This window comes from Bactrocera dorsalis, chromosome 1 (genome assembly GCF_023373825.1).
Source record: "Bactrocera dorsalis isolate Fly_Bdor chromosome 1, ASM2337382v1, whole genome shotgun sequence".
NCBI lineage: Eukaryota > Metazoa > Arthropoda > Insecta > Diptera > Tephritidae > Bactrocera > Bactrocera dorsalis.
Genome location: NC_064303.1, coordinates 89185198 through 89200356, shown reverse-complemented (window position 1 = coordinate 89200356; position 15159 = coordinate 89185198). Strand labels below are relative to the sequence as shown.

The window sequence follows — 15159 nt, the reverse complement described above, 5'->3', positions numbered from 1 at the left end:
CTCCGAGCCGTTCAATACCAAACGAGGTTTCATACAAGGCGACTCCCCATCGTGCGACTTCTTCAACCTGCTGCTGGAGAAAATAATTCGAACTGCAGAACTTAATCGAGCAGGTACAATCTTTTATAAGAGTGTACAGCTCTGCTGGCGATATCAATATCATTGGCCTCAACACCCACGCCGTTAGTTCTGCTTTCTCCAGACTGGACAAGGAAGCAAAGCAAAGGCAGTGAACGGGGGCAAGACTTGGCTCTCATATCACTGCTGAGGGTCATAACTTTGAAGTCGTAGATAATTTCGCGTATCTTGGAACCAGAATCAACACCAACAATAATGTGAGCCTCGATACCCAACACAGAAATACTCTTACCAACAGGTGCCACCTAGGACTGAGTAGGCAATTGAGAAGTAAAGTCCTCTCTTGACAAACAAAGACCGAACTCTATAAGTCACTCATTATTCTCGTCCTGCTTTATGGTGCAGAGGCATGGACGATAACAACATTTTTTCAATTTTTCAACAAATCATAGTAATAAGTCTTATTTTTGCGGAACTAAAATTCTGATGAGAATATTATTATTTATCCGCCTATTTTATTACAATTCAGATCTAATATATTTTCGATTCGACTTCTTTCATTACTTCGTTTCAGACCTTTTGCTCTATAATCTCACATCCCATGATGAGCTGATTTTCAGAATTGTACTTTATTGCGTTCTTCGGTCTGATCTATATCTGCCTCCCGATTGTTCCAAGAATTTACTTTACCACTCTAATTTTTAGGGAGTTTTAGACACTCCAGCTGTACAAGTTTGTCGCTTTCTGAGAGTTTGAGTATAATTAAAAAATTTGTATGTGGCAACCCAATACTACCTCTCACGCCTAGCTATTTGGATTACGATTATCTCAAACTTTAGGGTATGTCGTACCTTGGTTCTACAAACAACAATAGTTCGAGACCTATCAAAGAAATGCTAGTTGACATAGACCTCCATAGCTCTCTTTTGCTTCGTTTTCCCTTTTGGTGAATTTAGCAAGGTGTAGGGCATATTTCTTTCAACTTAGCGCGAAATTGTTTCAGATTTATTGACACGATATGAGGAACAAGCATCGATTTCGAATAAAATATGGCGCATATTAATCAAGCAGATTCGCTTTCAAGCTTCGCAACCGCAAATCGTTTTTTTCCGCTGGAGTAAATCGCACAAGGCGAACCAAACCGTTCATATTTCACTTCCCATTGCCGCAAACCAAGCGCAATATCTACTATGTATATACACTTCCATATTTGTACCTGTGTGCCTTGTTCTCATGACAAATCACTTGATTTTTTATTTCCTCATCCACTATTAATGCCGTTACATAGTTTATTGGTTAGTTTAATAACATTATGCGCGTGGAAAAAGCTATACACCGAATGACAATAGGAAAACAATTTTTTGTTTTGTTTTGCGCTACGCTTTCCACTCGAGGAACTCCATTGATGAGCTCGGCAAGCGCAGCAAGAGAGCGCTGTGAATTAGCCACCGTCGTACGCCGCCGGCGTCAACACGACAGCTCAGCTCAGTCTGGTGCATTGACCAACGAAACAACGGTAATATGCCGTAAAAACAAAAGCCACCGCCACAGCGTATACTCAAGCCCATAGGTAAATGAAATAAAAACCGTAGCACCAAAGCCGTGTTGGTCTACAACCAAAAAAAAAAACACGAAGGCAGCGGCGGCGGCGCGCGTACGAATTTGCCTTCACAGTTCGGTGCGATGAGCGAGACGTGCAGGCGCGCACTTCACAACACAATTTCACAGCTCGAATTGCACAAATGGCAGCAAAAAGCGCGAAATGAAAATAGCAAAACGCCAACTTGTGTTGAATTACGAGCGTTAGTGGAATGCAGTAAGGCAACAAACAAGCGGCCGGCCGCGTTAATAAAATGGTACGCTTGGGTGTTCATTTGCCCGATATGGCCGGCGCTCTTATTGGTGTGATTAAGTTTTTTTTATTATTTTTTATTGCCGTGTTTTTAGAGGACATGCGGTCCGTTGAGTTTTGGTATGCGCATGCGCAACTAACAAAATGACAAAATACACGTATTAAGCAAATGTTTAATTAGAAGTCATTTTTGCGAAGTATATGCGGGATTGCTTAAATTTTCACGTAAGAAGAGTGCAAAAAGATTGTATCTGTGTCAAACGAGATAAGTGGATTGGTGAAGGAGGCGCAAAGGCTTAAAGTACGGAAATTTATTTAGAATATTCATTATATATGGACCTCACTGTGCAGGTGTTCGATTGGAGACATCAAACGGCATCCGAAGTGCAGTATTCTGACATGTCTGTAGCTTCCTCGTCTGCGTTTCAATGCAACCAGACGACCAGCGACTGTTTTTTTGGAGAACTTACCTCGTTTGGATCGCTAAGTTTTAGTATAAGACTAAATACCCTCAAATATGACGCTTAACTTTAATGCAATCCGGCACCTAACGATTTCTTGAGACACAATAGATCTTAGGTCGCGGTGCAAACCTAAATTAAATTCGAACCTATTTCAAATCTTGCACAAAAACCTAAAAATATTGACATTTATTGAATATAATGACCGTCAGTTCCGAGCCTTAAATACCCACCATAATATCGAGACACAGAGTACTGGCAATACCTAACTATTTTTAAGACAAAAGTAAGGATATTTTGTTAAACCGCTTGGGTTATTCGGGTCTAATAACGGTCAATTTAGCTGAGATTCCAAGTAAGTATATAAGAGTTTCCTTCTCGTTTTCTCTATCCTCTCGATATATCAAAAACTGAGGGACTACTTCTCGTATATAACATATACCCGGATAGAAGACAGACAGATAGATGATTGTAGCTAAATCGACTAAGCTTGTCATACTGATCATTAATATATATTTTTTTATTAAGTCTTCAACGATACCTTCTGGGTATTACAAACTTATACCCTGCCCTGGGTATTCTAGAAGAATTCGAAAATACAATTTGTGAGTACTTCAAAGAAAATAACCTGGGATGACATATACGATGAAATATTTTGAGATATGATGTATTTTTACAACCAGTTGGAAAAATTCCAATCCCTTTAAATTATTGTTATGAAATGTAAAGATTTAAAGACTATGATTTGGACGCTTTCTTGATACAGTCGGACCTACTTAACAGTAGATATTAATGTTTTGTACTATCCGAAGTCTTATTGTAATACAACATTTTGAGATAATTTTGGAGTAGTTTTCTTCTATAGCTTGTTTAAGCCAGATACCAGGAACTGGAAAAGTTCCGAGAAGTTCCGACGTTTTCGAACCAAATTTTGTTCAGCGATTAGGTTCATTTCTGGCTCAATGGGTATGTAAACCAGCAAAATTGCCATAAATCGGACAAAGAGCAACCTGAATATATCCAAGAGTTGCCCTTATCATCCAGAAAAAAACTAAGGTTCGGTGTGGTTTGTTGGCCGGTAAAATCATCGGTTCATTTTTCTTCAAAAATTATGCCCGTGAGAACGTTGCCGTCAATGGTGACCATTTTCGCCCCATGATAACCGACTATACAAGTATGACATCAGAAATTGAAGCTTGTGATCTCGGCGACATTTTGTTTCAACAAGACGCCGCCAATTTCCACAATACGCACCAATCAATGGATTTTTTGAAAGAACATGTCGGTGAGCAGATAATTTCACGTTTTAAATCGGTCGATTGGCCACCAAGATCGTATGATATTACTCAGTTTTTCCTGTGGGGACATGTAAGATATAAAGTATATGTGGACAATCCCGCCTCGATTCAGGCTTTGGAACATTACGCGCGTCGTTCAACAGTTACCAGTCGAAGTGTTCGAACATGTCATCGAAAAATGGATGGATTGACCATCTGAGACGTAACCTCGGCCAACATTCGGACGAGATAATCTTCAAGAAATAAATGCCAAAGAATGTTCTTTCCAATGGTGATAAACATTATCCATTAAATGGGAATTTTCTGTGTTTTTTCTTTAAAAAAGTAGGGAATCTCGAAGCTTTTAGTGACAGTTGCAATGAAGTTATTATAATATTGTTTTCTAAAGACACCCACGGAACTTATTTGTACCAGTGGGGTCACTCATTGGCAGGGGCTTATAACGTTCTAATAAAAAATCGTTTGAATTATTTTTTTATTATTTTCCAATGGAGATCCAAGGGACCAGACAATATCGGAAAAATAGCTGTAAGCGTTTCATTAGTTGAGAGAATTGAACAAAGTTCTTGCGACGAACTAGGTGTCAGAAAAGAAAAATATTTTTACAGCTCATCCTTTAGAAATGCTGGTTGAAATATCTAGCAACAAGGGCTGGGAAAAACTACTTAATTCAACATGACAAAAAAGTAATAGAGAAAAAAATCAGGATCCTGAAACAAGTATAGCACTAAAAATAATGAAAAAAGCAAGAACCATGGAGGTGCTGAAAGAAGCTCTATACCAAAATAGACTGAAAGTATAGTATTTCTCACAAAGCATTGATAATTTTATACTCATGCTTAAGTGGCAATGCAAATTTAAAGGATTAGGATTTTAATTTTCTAGAAACTAGAGAAAAAAAATTAAAAAAATATTTCTGCTGACCATAATTGCATAATAATTACAGAGAAAATTGTATCTTTTTTATATTTTTATCGTCAACCTACCCTGGCGATGAGCCACGTCCCACCGACTTCACACTGCCGCTGCTGCCGCATATCTGACGCTGTGGCACGCCCGGCACCGGATGATGATGTAACGGTGATGATGAAGCCGACGCGGTCGGCGTGCGTCCATTGCTGCTGCAAGCGCTGCCACTGCCGCTGCGCTTTGGCGATGTTGAAGTGGATGAGGACATTTTCGGCAGTGGCGCGTTATCCTGCGGACTCTCTGTGTTCACCACCTGCTCCAGCATGTGAATTTTCAACATTTTCTTGCTTTTTGGTTGCTTTGTAGGTATTTGTTATAGATGCTTGTTGTAATTTTAATTACTTTTTAATTATTTTTTAACTAATAAATTAATTTGGTAGCATTAATCACGGGTTAGTGAGACTATTTTTTGATATATTTATTTTTTTTTGGATTTTTTTCTTTTGTAATTTTTTTGTAAAATTTTTCCTTTTGTAAAATTTTTGGTTTCAATATTTGGATTAATTTGACATATACGTACTTGTATGACGATTAGTGGCTAAATGTTTTCACTTTCAAAGCCCGCATGACTTTGTTGTTGCGCTTTATTTTGATTTTTTTTTTAACTTATTTCATATTAATGCTGACTAATTTGGTCAGCGGTTTCACTCGCGCTTCCTTGTTTGGAGTAGCGCCAGTGACGGGAAAGCTATACGAAAGCTATGCGAAACCGACGATTTTCAATTATTTGTTGTTATTTTTGTTGCTGGCTATTGCTTAATAGCGGCTGGCTGGCTATTTTGGTGTTGCAATATTTGATTTTTTCCACTTATTATTATTTTTCACTTTTTTATTTGATTTTCACTTTTGCATTGCCTGCCTGGCAATTCTGGCACTCATGTAGTAATGTGTGTGTATCTGTTTGCATACCTATGTATATATTCACGTATTTTTACTTTTTTTTTGCAACTAGTGCGGTTTTTTGCTATTCTTTATGCATAAAATATTAAATTATTTATTCAAATTTAAGCAAGCATGCAAACCAGCATACATACATACATGTACATACATTGTATATTATTTAAAAAAATTTTCAATTATTAATATTTTTCATAAATAAAACACGCCACTAAATTTAAAATTTACAGTACTCAACACTTCCGCTCATTTAAATATCATTTTTTGTTGTTTTTTTTTCTCTCACCACCTACAAATGTGTGTTGGTTCGCTCTGCATCCGTTCAATTTAATTTTCCCTCACTATTTGTTATTACTTTTGCATTTTTTACTGACTTTTTATCGCTTTAATAAAATTTATTGAAATTTCCATAATTCAAACGAGGTTCATGATTCGTCGAGAGCGGTTGTTAGGTGCTCGGAAGAGTGTGAGTATTTTTTGTGTAGTTGCCTGTATATGTGTCTGCAGGTGTGTGTATATATTGAGCTGTTACTGCTCGGGTGTGTGAGCACTGAGCACCGCAATCAACGTCAGACTCACTGGCACCAAATCAGTTGGTCGCCTGTCAACTCACCGTGAAAAAAACAAACAACAACAACAATATAAGTCAGAAAATTTTGCTGACTGAACTCATCCAAGAAAATAGGAGAAGACAAAAGCGAAACTAAAATAATTTAACAAGCGTTTCGGCAAACTTTAGCGCACGCTAAGGGTTATGTTTGCATATTGATGGTTATGTTTGTATATAAATTAAGATAAAATATAAGAAAATACAAATAAATACTTAAACAAGTGTCTGAGCGAAGCCAACATGGTAGTCGCACCCTAAAAAGATCCCATAAACATTTAAAAATGAGTACAGTGACTCAGCAGCTTTTGAAAATCCTTTAAAAATTAAATAAAAAATTATTAAAAAAATTTATTATATAAAAAATTAATTATTTCACACCAAAAAATTAATAAAACCAGAAAACGAATTAACTGCGTTTGCACCAAAGCTAGAATACCCTTCACAAATAAAGAAGTTTACTTTTAGTCGTTCAGTTTGTATGGCAGCTATAGGCTATGGTGAACCGTTATGAAAATTTTCTATAAATATTGTAGCTTTGCCTTGGACAATTATGCTTACTAAATTTTGTGAAGATATCTCGTCAAATAAAGAAGTTTTCCATAGAAGGACTTGATTCCGATTGTTCACTTTGTATGACAGCTATATGTTATAATGATCCGATCTGGAAACTTTTTTCAGATATTATGGCGCTGGCTAGGACAATAACCTATGCCAAAGTTTGAGAAGATATCTCATCAAATAAAAGAATTTTCCATACAAGAACTTAATTTTGAACCTTCCTTTTATATGGCTACTATATGGTATAGTGGTCCGATCAGAACAATTTCTTCGGAGATTATGCCGTTGCTTTGGACAATCATCCATGACATGTTTCGCATGGATTTATTCTCAAATAAAAAAGTTTTCCGTACAAGGACATGCCTTTAATCGTTCAGTTTATATGGCAGCTATAAGCTATAGTTGTTCGATATAAAAAATTTCTTCCGAAAATGTACCGTTGCATTTAAAAATTTCCCATACCAAATTTCGTGAAGATACCTTGTCAAATAAAAAAGTTGTCCATACAAGAACTTTATTTTGATTGTTCAGTTTATATGGGAGCTGTACGCTATAGAAGTCGGATCTGAACCATTTCTTCGTAAATTGTACCGTTGCCTGGGACAATACTCCATGCAAAATTTTGTGATGATATCTCGTCAAATAAAAACTTTCCATATAAGCACTTGATTACGATTGTTCAGTTTGTATTACAGCTATAAGCTATAGTTGCCCGCTAACGGCGATTCCGACAAAGGAGCAGCTGCTTGTCGAAAAAAGGACATATTTAAATTTCCATATCGATATCTCAAAAACTGAGCGACTAGTTCGCATATATACTGTCAGTCGGATATGGCTAGTCAACAGTCAGCTCCTTTCGCTGATCATTTATATAAATATTATAAAGGGGCCCAACATTTCCTTATTGAGCGAGTAGACATTCCGTGACAAACTTTAAATAACCTTTTCCTTTTCAAACTTTGTTTCTATTTTCCTTTTTCGTAAACTCTTTAGCAAGAACCGAAATCGAAATCGCACCTTCGTTCGAACACTAAATCCTCAATTATTGGTTCTTAAGTGCAAATAAAAGTCTCAGCGCTGGCTGTAAAGAGTTTGCTGCCGCCAGTTTTCTGCGTTTTCTTTGGTTTACTGTGCGTCGCGTCAATAAATATTCCAATTCATTATTTTATTTTTCGTCTCACAAGCGACTTACACAGCGACTCCAACGATATGGGAGAATGAAAAGTGTGGAGTCAAGATAAGAAACAGATTTATAGGCTATAATAACTGCGAAAAACGCTTACAAAATAAAATATTTTTATTTTCGTCTTTTATTTGCTTTTTATAAGTGTTGTAATGAATGAATAGTAAAAAATAGGAAGCATGAAAATAATAGTCAAAGTAATACAATATAAATGTGTACATATGTACAAATGTAACTGCTACAATACAATAAATATGAACTATAATATCGGCACTTGTGGGGGTCCATTACAGGGTGGGCCATATGTCTCAACTATGAAAAGTCGGTGTTATACATAAAAACGGAATTTTTGAATTCCCACTGCTTTCAAGAAAGCAATTGAAGATATGTCTATCTTTATGTAGTTTTATACTCTTGAAGCATGTGTCAACAGAGTGTGCACTCTAACGGTTATATTGGTTAGTCGAAAAAGTCCTATCGTATTTTGTCAATAGACCGCTACCAGTCACATTGTGTCATACCATTTAATAATGAAGAAATTCGCTTTATCTTGAAATTTCTGTATAAAAAAGGGAATGAAATGAAATTTGTGAAGTTTACGGAGACGATGTTATATCAGATCGTGGAGCACAACAATGATTCGCTCGCTTCCGTTCTGAAAACTTCGATGTGAAAGATGCATCTCGCTCTGGTCGACCTATCGTTGAAAAAGTCGATGAAATTATGGAAAAGATTGACCAGGACCGTCACATAAGCAGCCATGACATCGCTAAGGAGCTTAGCATTCATCATTAAACGGTTTTGAACCATTTCAAAAAGGCTGGTTACAAAAAGAAGCTCCATGTCTGGGTACCACATGAATTGTCTGTGAAAAATTTAATGAACTGAATTAACATTTGTGATTCCTTGCTGAAACGAAATGAAATCGAAGCATTTCAAAAGCGAATGGTAACAGAAGACGAAAAGTGGATCAAATACGACGATAATGTGCGAAGAATATCATGATCCAACCGTGATGAAGCTCAACAAATGGTCGCAAAGCCAAGATTGACGCCTCGAAAGGTTATGCTGGGTGTTTGGTAGCATTGGAAAGGAATCATACACTATGAGCTAATCTAACCTAATCGAACGATTGATTTTGCAATTTACTGTCAACAACTGATGAGATTGAAGAAAGCAATTGACAAAAACGGCCAGAACTGATTAACAGAAAGGGCTTCGTCTTCCATCAGGACAATGCTAGACATCACACATTTGTTATGAATCGACAAACGCTTGGAGAGCTTGGCTGGGAAGTTTTGATGCATCCACCATATAGTCCTGACTTTTCACCATCGGACTACCATTTTTTTTGGTCAATGCAGAACTTCCGTAATGGTGTAAAGTTGGCTTCAAGAGAAACCTGTGAAAATTACTTGTCACAGTTTTTCGCTGAGAAACCGGAAAAGTTTTACACTAATGGAAAAATTTCTCTGGCGGAAAAATGGCAAAAAGTTGTCGATCAAAATGGTACATATTTGGTTCATTAAAGTTCATTATAAATATAAAAAAAATGTTGAAAATTGATTAGAAATACGAAAAGACTTTTTCGACTACCCAATATGTATCACTAAAACCTAACCTCTTCAAGTACGGCTTGTTGAAGGCTGAAACCAAAATACTGTCTCTTTGAAAAAAAAAATTTTTGGATGCTTTCGATTTACCGTTTTTGGGTTAGAATTTTAATGACACTTCATTACTTTGCTTGCACATAACATATTAAGGTTTGATGACACAATTTATATGTCTAAGTCGTTAATAGCAAAGTTTTTCATTTCAAATTCATACCCTTGGCGAAACGATTTCAAAAGAAAAATCAAATTTATGCAAACAAATAACATGCATTTATGTCAAAAGCAAACATACAAACCATCAAAACACATACACACAAACTTGCATACGATCTAAATGACTTTCAATTTATCGTGGCCCTCAGGCGAGAGATTTCGCAACGAGCAACTTGTTGAATGTTATCATCATGCCCCGGCCAAAAGCAGCCGAATTTTCACGCTGGCGGCTTAGCGTCAGCAGCCATAAATTGATATAATTTGCATATTCCACAGTTGACAGTTTTAAGCTCACCTTTTCATATCAGCGACGATGTTGTGTTGTTGTTGCCGTTTGAAATTTCACGTAAATTTTAAAATTGCCACGCAGAGTGTGGGAAGGAGAGGCGCGGGTGCAGAGGCAAACGTAAATATTTTGTTATCAAAATCAACGCTTGCTTCTACATTTATTTACACACATTCATATATGTATGTATGTATGTATATAGGAATTGCCGTATATTTGTGCTTCTGCTAAATTTGCGCAGTGATTAACTTTTCCGGCTGTCTCACTGGTGGCTCGGCCCCACTTTGTTTAATCTGTTCACACTCTCATCACGCCGTAATAACTCAATGCTCGCATCGTTGCTGTTATTGCCCCCACACCTCTTTCCCCTTTCGTGTAATTCAGCAATCAACATCGTGCAAATGTTTTTATCAAATCAAGCAACATGTCAGCGTTTTGATCAGTCGTGTCTGTCCGGACATTTGAACATTACTTAGGGCATACAAATTGGGCGCGTGATTTTGTAAAAAGTGGATTTCAATAGACTCTGCTTGCACATATACAATTCGCGGACTTTAGACAAAATAAAAGTATTTTAAATTAGTAACATCAATTTTTTAGAGGAGATGACTAGTTTGCGGTTTTTTCTAACGGGTGATCCAAGTAGAGTATCTTTTTCAATAATTTTTTGTTTTGACAGATCACGCTGTCATATTATTTTTGTTATTTTTACGTCGAGATCTTAAACTTACAGCTTATGTCCGAGCTGAAGCCGCTCGACCTTCCCAAGCCACATGACTTCATTCTATGGCGGTAAGTTCCAAGAAGATCCGACGTTCAGCAATGAGGCCTTTTTCGGGCTCAATTACTAAGGAAGCAAGCAAAATTGCCGCATTTGGGACGAAGAGCAGCCTGAAGAGATTCAAAAACTGCCATTTCATCCAGAAAATAGTGTCGGTGAGAGAGTAACCATCAATGACGACCCTTATCGCGCCATAATAACATATTGTTTGATCCTTGAAGCTCGTGATCTCGGCTACATTTGGTTTCAACAAGACGACGCCACTTCCCACACATCGCAATAATCAATGGATTTATTGAGAAAACACTTCGGTAAGCAGATCATCTCACATTTTGGGTCGGTCAATTGGCCACCAAGATCGTGTGATATCACACCCGTAAACTTTTGCCTATGGGTATATGTAGGTTTTGAAGCAAAACATCAGCTGTGTTATTCGCCAGTTATGAAGTGCTCGAACGAGTCATCGCCTCGAATTCGACTCAACGAAACAACATTTGCAAGATTTAGTCATCAAAAAATGAATGCCAAAGAATATGCTTTCGAATGGTAATAAACATTCTTCATTAAATTTAAAGTTTCTGTGTTTTTACTTCAAAAGGATCACTATTTCTTTCGACCTGATGGAAACTCTCCGTATTTTTGTCAAGAAAGTCATCTCCATAAATCCCATCAACCCTTCGCAAGTGGTCAGACAGGTGATTTATTGCATAAAATCAATGCATTATTGATGGTTTAAGGCATAAAACTTTGTCAACAACAACAACATGTGGTTATCGAGCAGTGAACGAAGAGAAAAGTGTATATCTCTTTGGCATCCTTAAAATAAATAATTGGCTTAGTTTAATGATTTTTCCAATGCTTACATCGTTTGAAGCTCTCTTCACGCCTTTTTTAACCCTTTATAGCATCTTGTAACATATCTGTAACAAACCGGTTTTATGCTCACAATTGTTCGTATGAACATAGAAACCATATTTATATTAATGATACAACACTGGTACAAACCGTTTTGAACAGTTATTGTACCACTTGCTGTCCCACGTGTTTTGATCAGCTGTTTAAAATGTTTGATTTCAAAGTTGTGCTGATCGTGTCAAGCCTCTATTATTTAATTTTTCAATAATTCAAAAAATATATAAAAAGTATAATTTAACGTTTGTTTTTTTTGTGGAGTTCGAAAGGCGAGTTCATTGTTTTGAACTATAATTATTAAACAGCTACAATATTTATATTTTTGCTATTTGCAGGTAATAAGGCTTTGTGACATATCTGCAACATTGTGTTATAACGTGTATTTTATTAGTATGACTAATATAAAACTGACAGAGGATGAAATCGAAAATATTCTTAGGGATTACGAAGAAAGCGTTGATGGGCTTGATTTTGATGACGATAGCATTGCAGATCCAGACTTTGACCCCACTGATTTGGATGATTTGTGTTTTGAAAACATAATAGAAGATGACGAATGTGAAGATAGTTTGCCGATTTTGCCCATGGCCGTCAGTGAAAGTAATGTGCAGAGTGCACCAGGATCATCAGGAAATAGAAAAAAATCTAAAATTAGTGTGCTATGGAAGAAAAAAAACCTATCTTTGAACGAACATCAACTTCGTTTTACAGGAAACGAGACTCTAGATAGCAATATTTTAGACCTAGATTCTCCTGCTCAATTTTTTTTCCAAATATTTCCGAAGGAGCTCATTAAATATATATCGGAACAAACAAATTTATATATAGTTGCTAAAGATCCTAGCAATGCATTTCGTGTCTCGGAAATTGACATACAGCAATTCATTGGAATAGTGTATATAATGTCGTTAGTACATTTGCCAAGAGTAACAAAGCATTGGAATAATTGCATAGGCACGACTTTGATCAAGGAAACGATGCCAGTGAATACTTTCGAAAAAATTAGACAGTTTCTTCATTTCAACGACAATTCCCAAATGCTACCGCGCTCACATCCTGACCATGATCGTTTGTACAAAATACGGCCAGTGATTCTAAAATTGAATGAAAGTTGTCAGAAAATCGCATTGGAAAAATACCTTTGTGTGGATGAGCAAATATGTTCTACTAAAGCTAGACATAACTTGAAGAGGTATAATGCCAAAAAACCAAATAAATGGGGATATAAAATTTTTGTTCTTTGCGGTGTAAGCGGATTTGCATACAACTTTGAGGTTGAGACAGGCGCAGAAAATATTGTGGGACCAAGTGAACCAGATTTAGGAGCTGCGTCCAACGTTGTCATGAGATTGTGCCGGATTGTTCCAAATCACATGCAGTATAGAATCTACTTTGACAATTATTTCACTTCATTACGCCTTATAGAATTTTTTTCCAAAAGGGGAATACATAGTCTCGGAACAATTCGACGAAACAGAATACCTGATTGTAAACACCAAGGAGAGAAAGCGTTATTGAAGAAGGAAAGAGGATACTCAGAAGAGTTCGTCGGTAACATTGAAGGAGTAGATATATCCACTGTGGCTTGGAAGGATAATAAGATTGTCACTCTGGCTTCTAATTTTGTTGGGGAGCAACCCAAATCCAATGTAAAACGCTATGATAAAAAAAATAAAAAGTATATACAGATAGAACGACCGCAAATAGTTTGTGAGTACAATCGCCACATGGGTGGAGTGGATTTGATCGACAGCATAATGGGCAGATACAAAATATTATTGCGAAGTAAGCGTTGGCAAATTCGACTGTTTTACCACTTTTTAGACCTAGCCATGTCTAATGCATGGCTGCTATATAGGAGAGTGCGCAAGGTAAATAACATTGAAGGACAACATTTGTCCTCAGCCGATTTTCGTCAAGAGGTTGCTACAGTGTTATGTAAAATAGGAACAAAGTCCGTTATAAAAAGACGAGGAATTGAGGAAGAAATTCAAGCAAAAAAACATAAGGGACCAGCACAATATGTTCCACCGATGCCGATAAGACAGGATCAAATTGGTCATTGGCCAGAATGGGCAGAAAAACGGATACGATGTAAGCTACCAGGATGCAATGGAATATCACAAACTGTGTGTATTAAATGTGGAGTAGCTTTATGCTACAATAAAAATAATAATTGCTTCAAACTATTTCATACTACTTAAACATAAATTTCAGACATATTAACACAATGTGACATATATGTTACAAACCCTTAAAATAGGATAATATCCTTTTAAGAATAAAATATTGAAAAAACAAAATATACGTGTTTGTTTATTTGGTGAAAGCTATGCAAAAAGCCAGTCATTCTCTTAAATGATGAAGTTGAGTTATAAAGGGTTAATATAGTCTAGAAGCGTTAAATTCTCAAAAATAACGAATGGTTTGAGCTAATTAGTATATATTAACTTAAGCTAATATTTTTTAAATGTCGCAGTTTAAACATATCTGAAGTCTATAGTTATAGGTTATAAGTATTTCGTTTGACTACGAGCTATATTCTTCTAAAAATCCAACAAATTCAATTTTCTACACTTTTGATTATTTTTTCGAAATTATTTCTTCCAAAAAAAGATAAAAAAAGTTGAAACAAATAATATATTATAATTAAGACGCCATCACTGTATTGTCGATATAATTTAGGTATTAATGAAAAATGGTATACGTTTTGCACTCCATTCAAAATTAAATTAAAAAATACGCCGTAAAGTTAATAGATGTGTTTTCAACTAAGTTATCGCATATCATGTGAATAAATTTATAAAAAAGGGGAAAAACAAATTGTCATATTCTAATTAAATTATTCTAAGCCTACAGATATTAACTTGTCATTTTATTGATAAATTATCACGGAATTTTAGGGTGACATGAAAAAAAAATACACAATAAAAATGAAATCGAAATCAAAGTTGACAATGACACTGAGATTGATGACGCTAAATACTTGTGCGTACACACATACATATGTATGTATATATATGTATTTATGTATGAATGGATTTTCTAAACCTTGAAAATTGCGTTTTAATGAATTAAGAAGCGCCTGCTGAACTTTTTGTAATATTTCTATACACATATGTATATTATATATGTACATATGTGCGTAAGTAAATATGCCAATACTCATATGAATGAAGCGACGAGCGCCTACCGTTAATCGAACTGTCAACTTTTGTAAACTAATTAATTAATTTCAAATATTGGAACAAGTGTACATATGTATATACCATAAACATACAAAAATATATATACATACATATATGTATATCAATATATATACATACATACATACTCTATATAATATCCGTACATATTTGTGTTTAACTGTACAATTGCACCCACAATATATCAAATGTCACATACAGTTAGTACTTTAAAACCGAAAACAAAAATATTTTCGGAAAAT

General features: G+C 35.8%; 1 protein-coding gene across 2 annotated transcripts in view; it reads right to left on the bottom strand.

Annotated features, from left to right (window-relative positions):
* The window catches only part of LOC105233638 (rap1 GTPase-activating protein 1), a 314608-nt gene that overhangs the window by 278962 nt on the left and 20487 nt on the right, over positions 1 to 15159 (bottom strand). The window contains exon 2 of one of the 2 annotated variants that reach the window (XM_049446354.1): positions 4676 to 5627. The exons of the other annotated variant lie outside the window; for it this stretch is intronic. Coding sequence (XP_049302311.1) covers positions 4676 to 4938 — 263 coding nt within the window. The 5' untranslated portion in view covers positions 4939 to 5627. The remainder of the gene's footprint in view (positions 1 to 4675; positions 5628 to 15159) is intronic. 2 annotated transcript variants of the gene reach the window in all.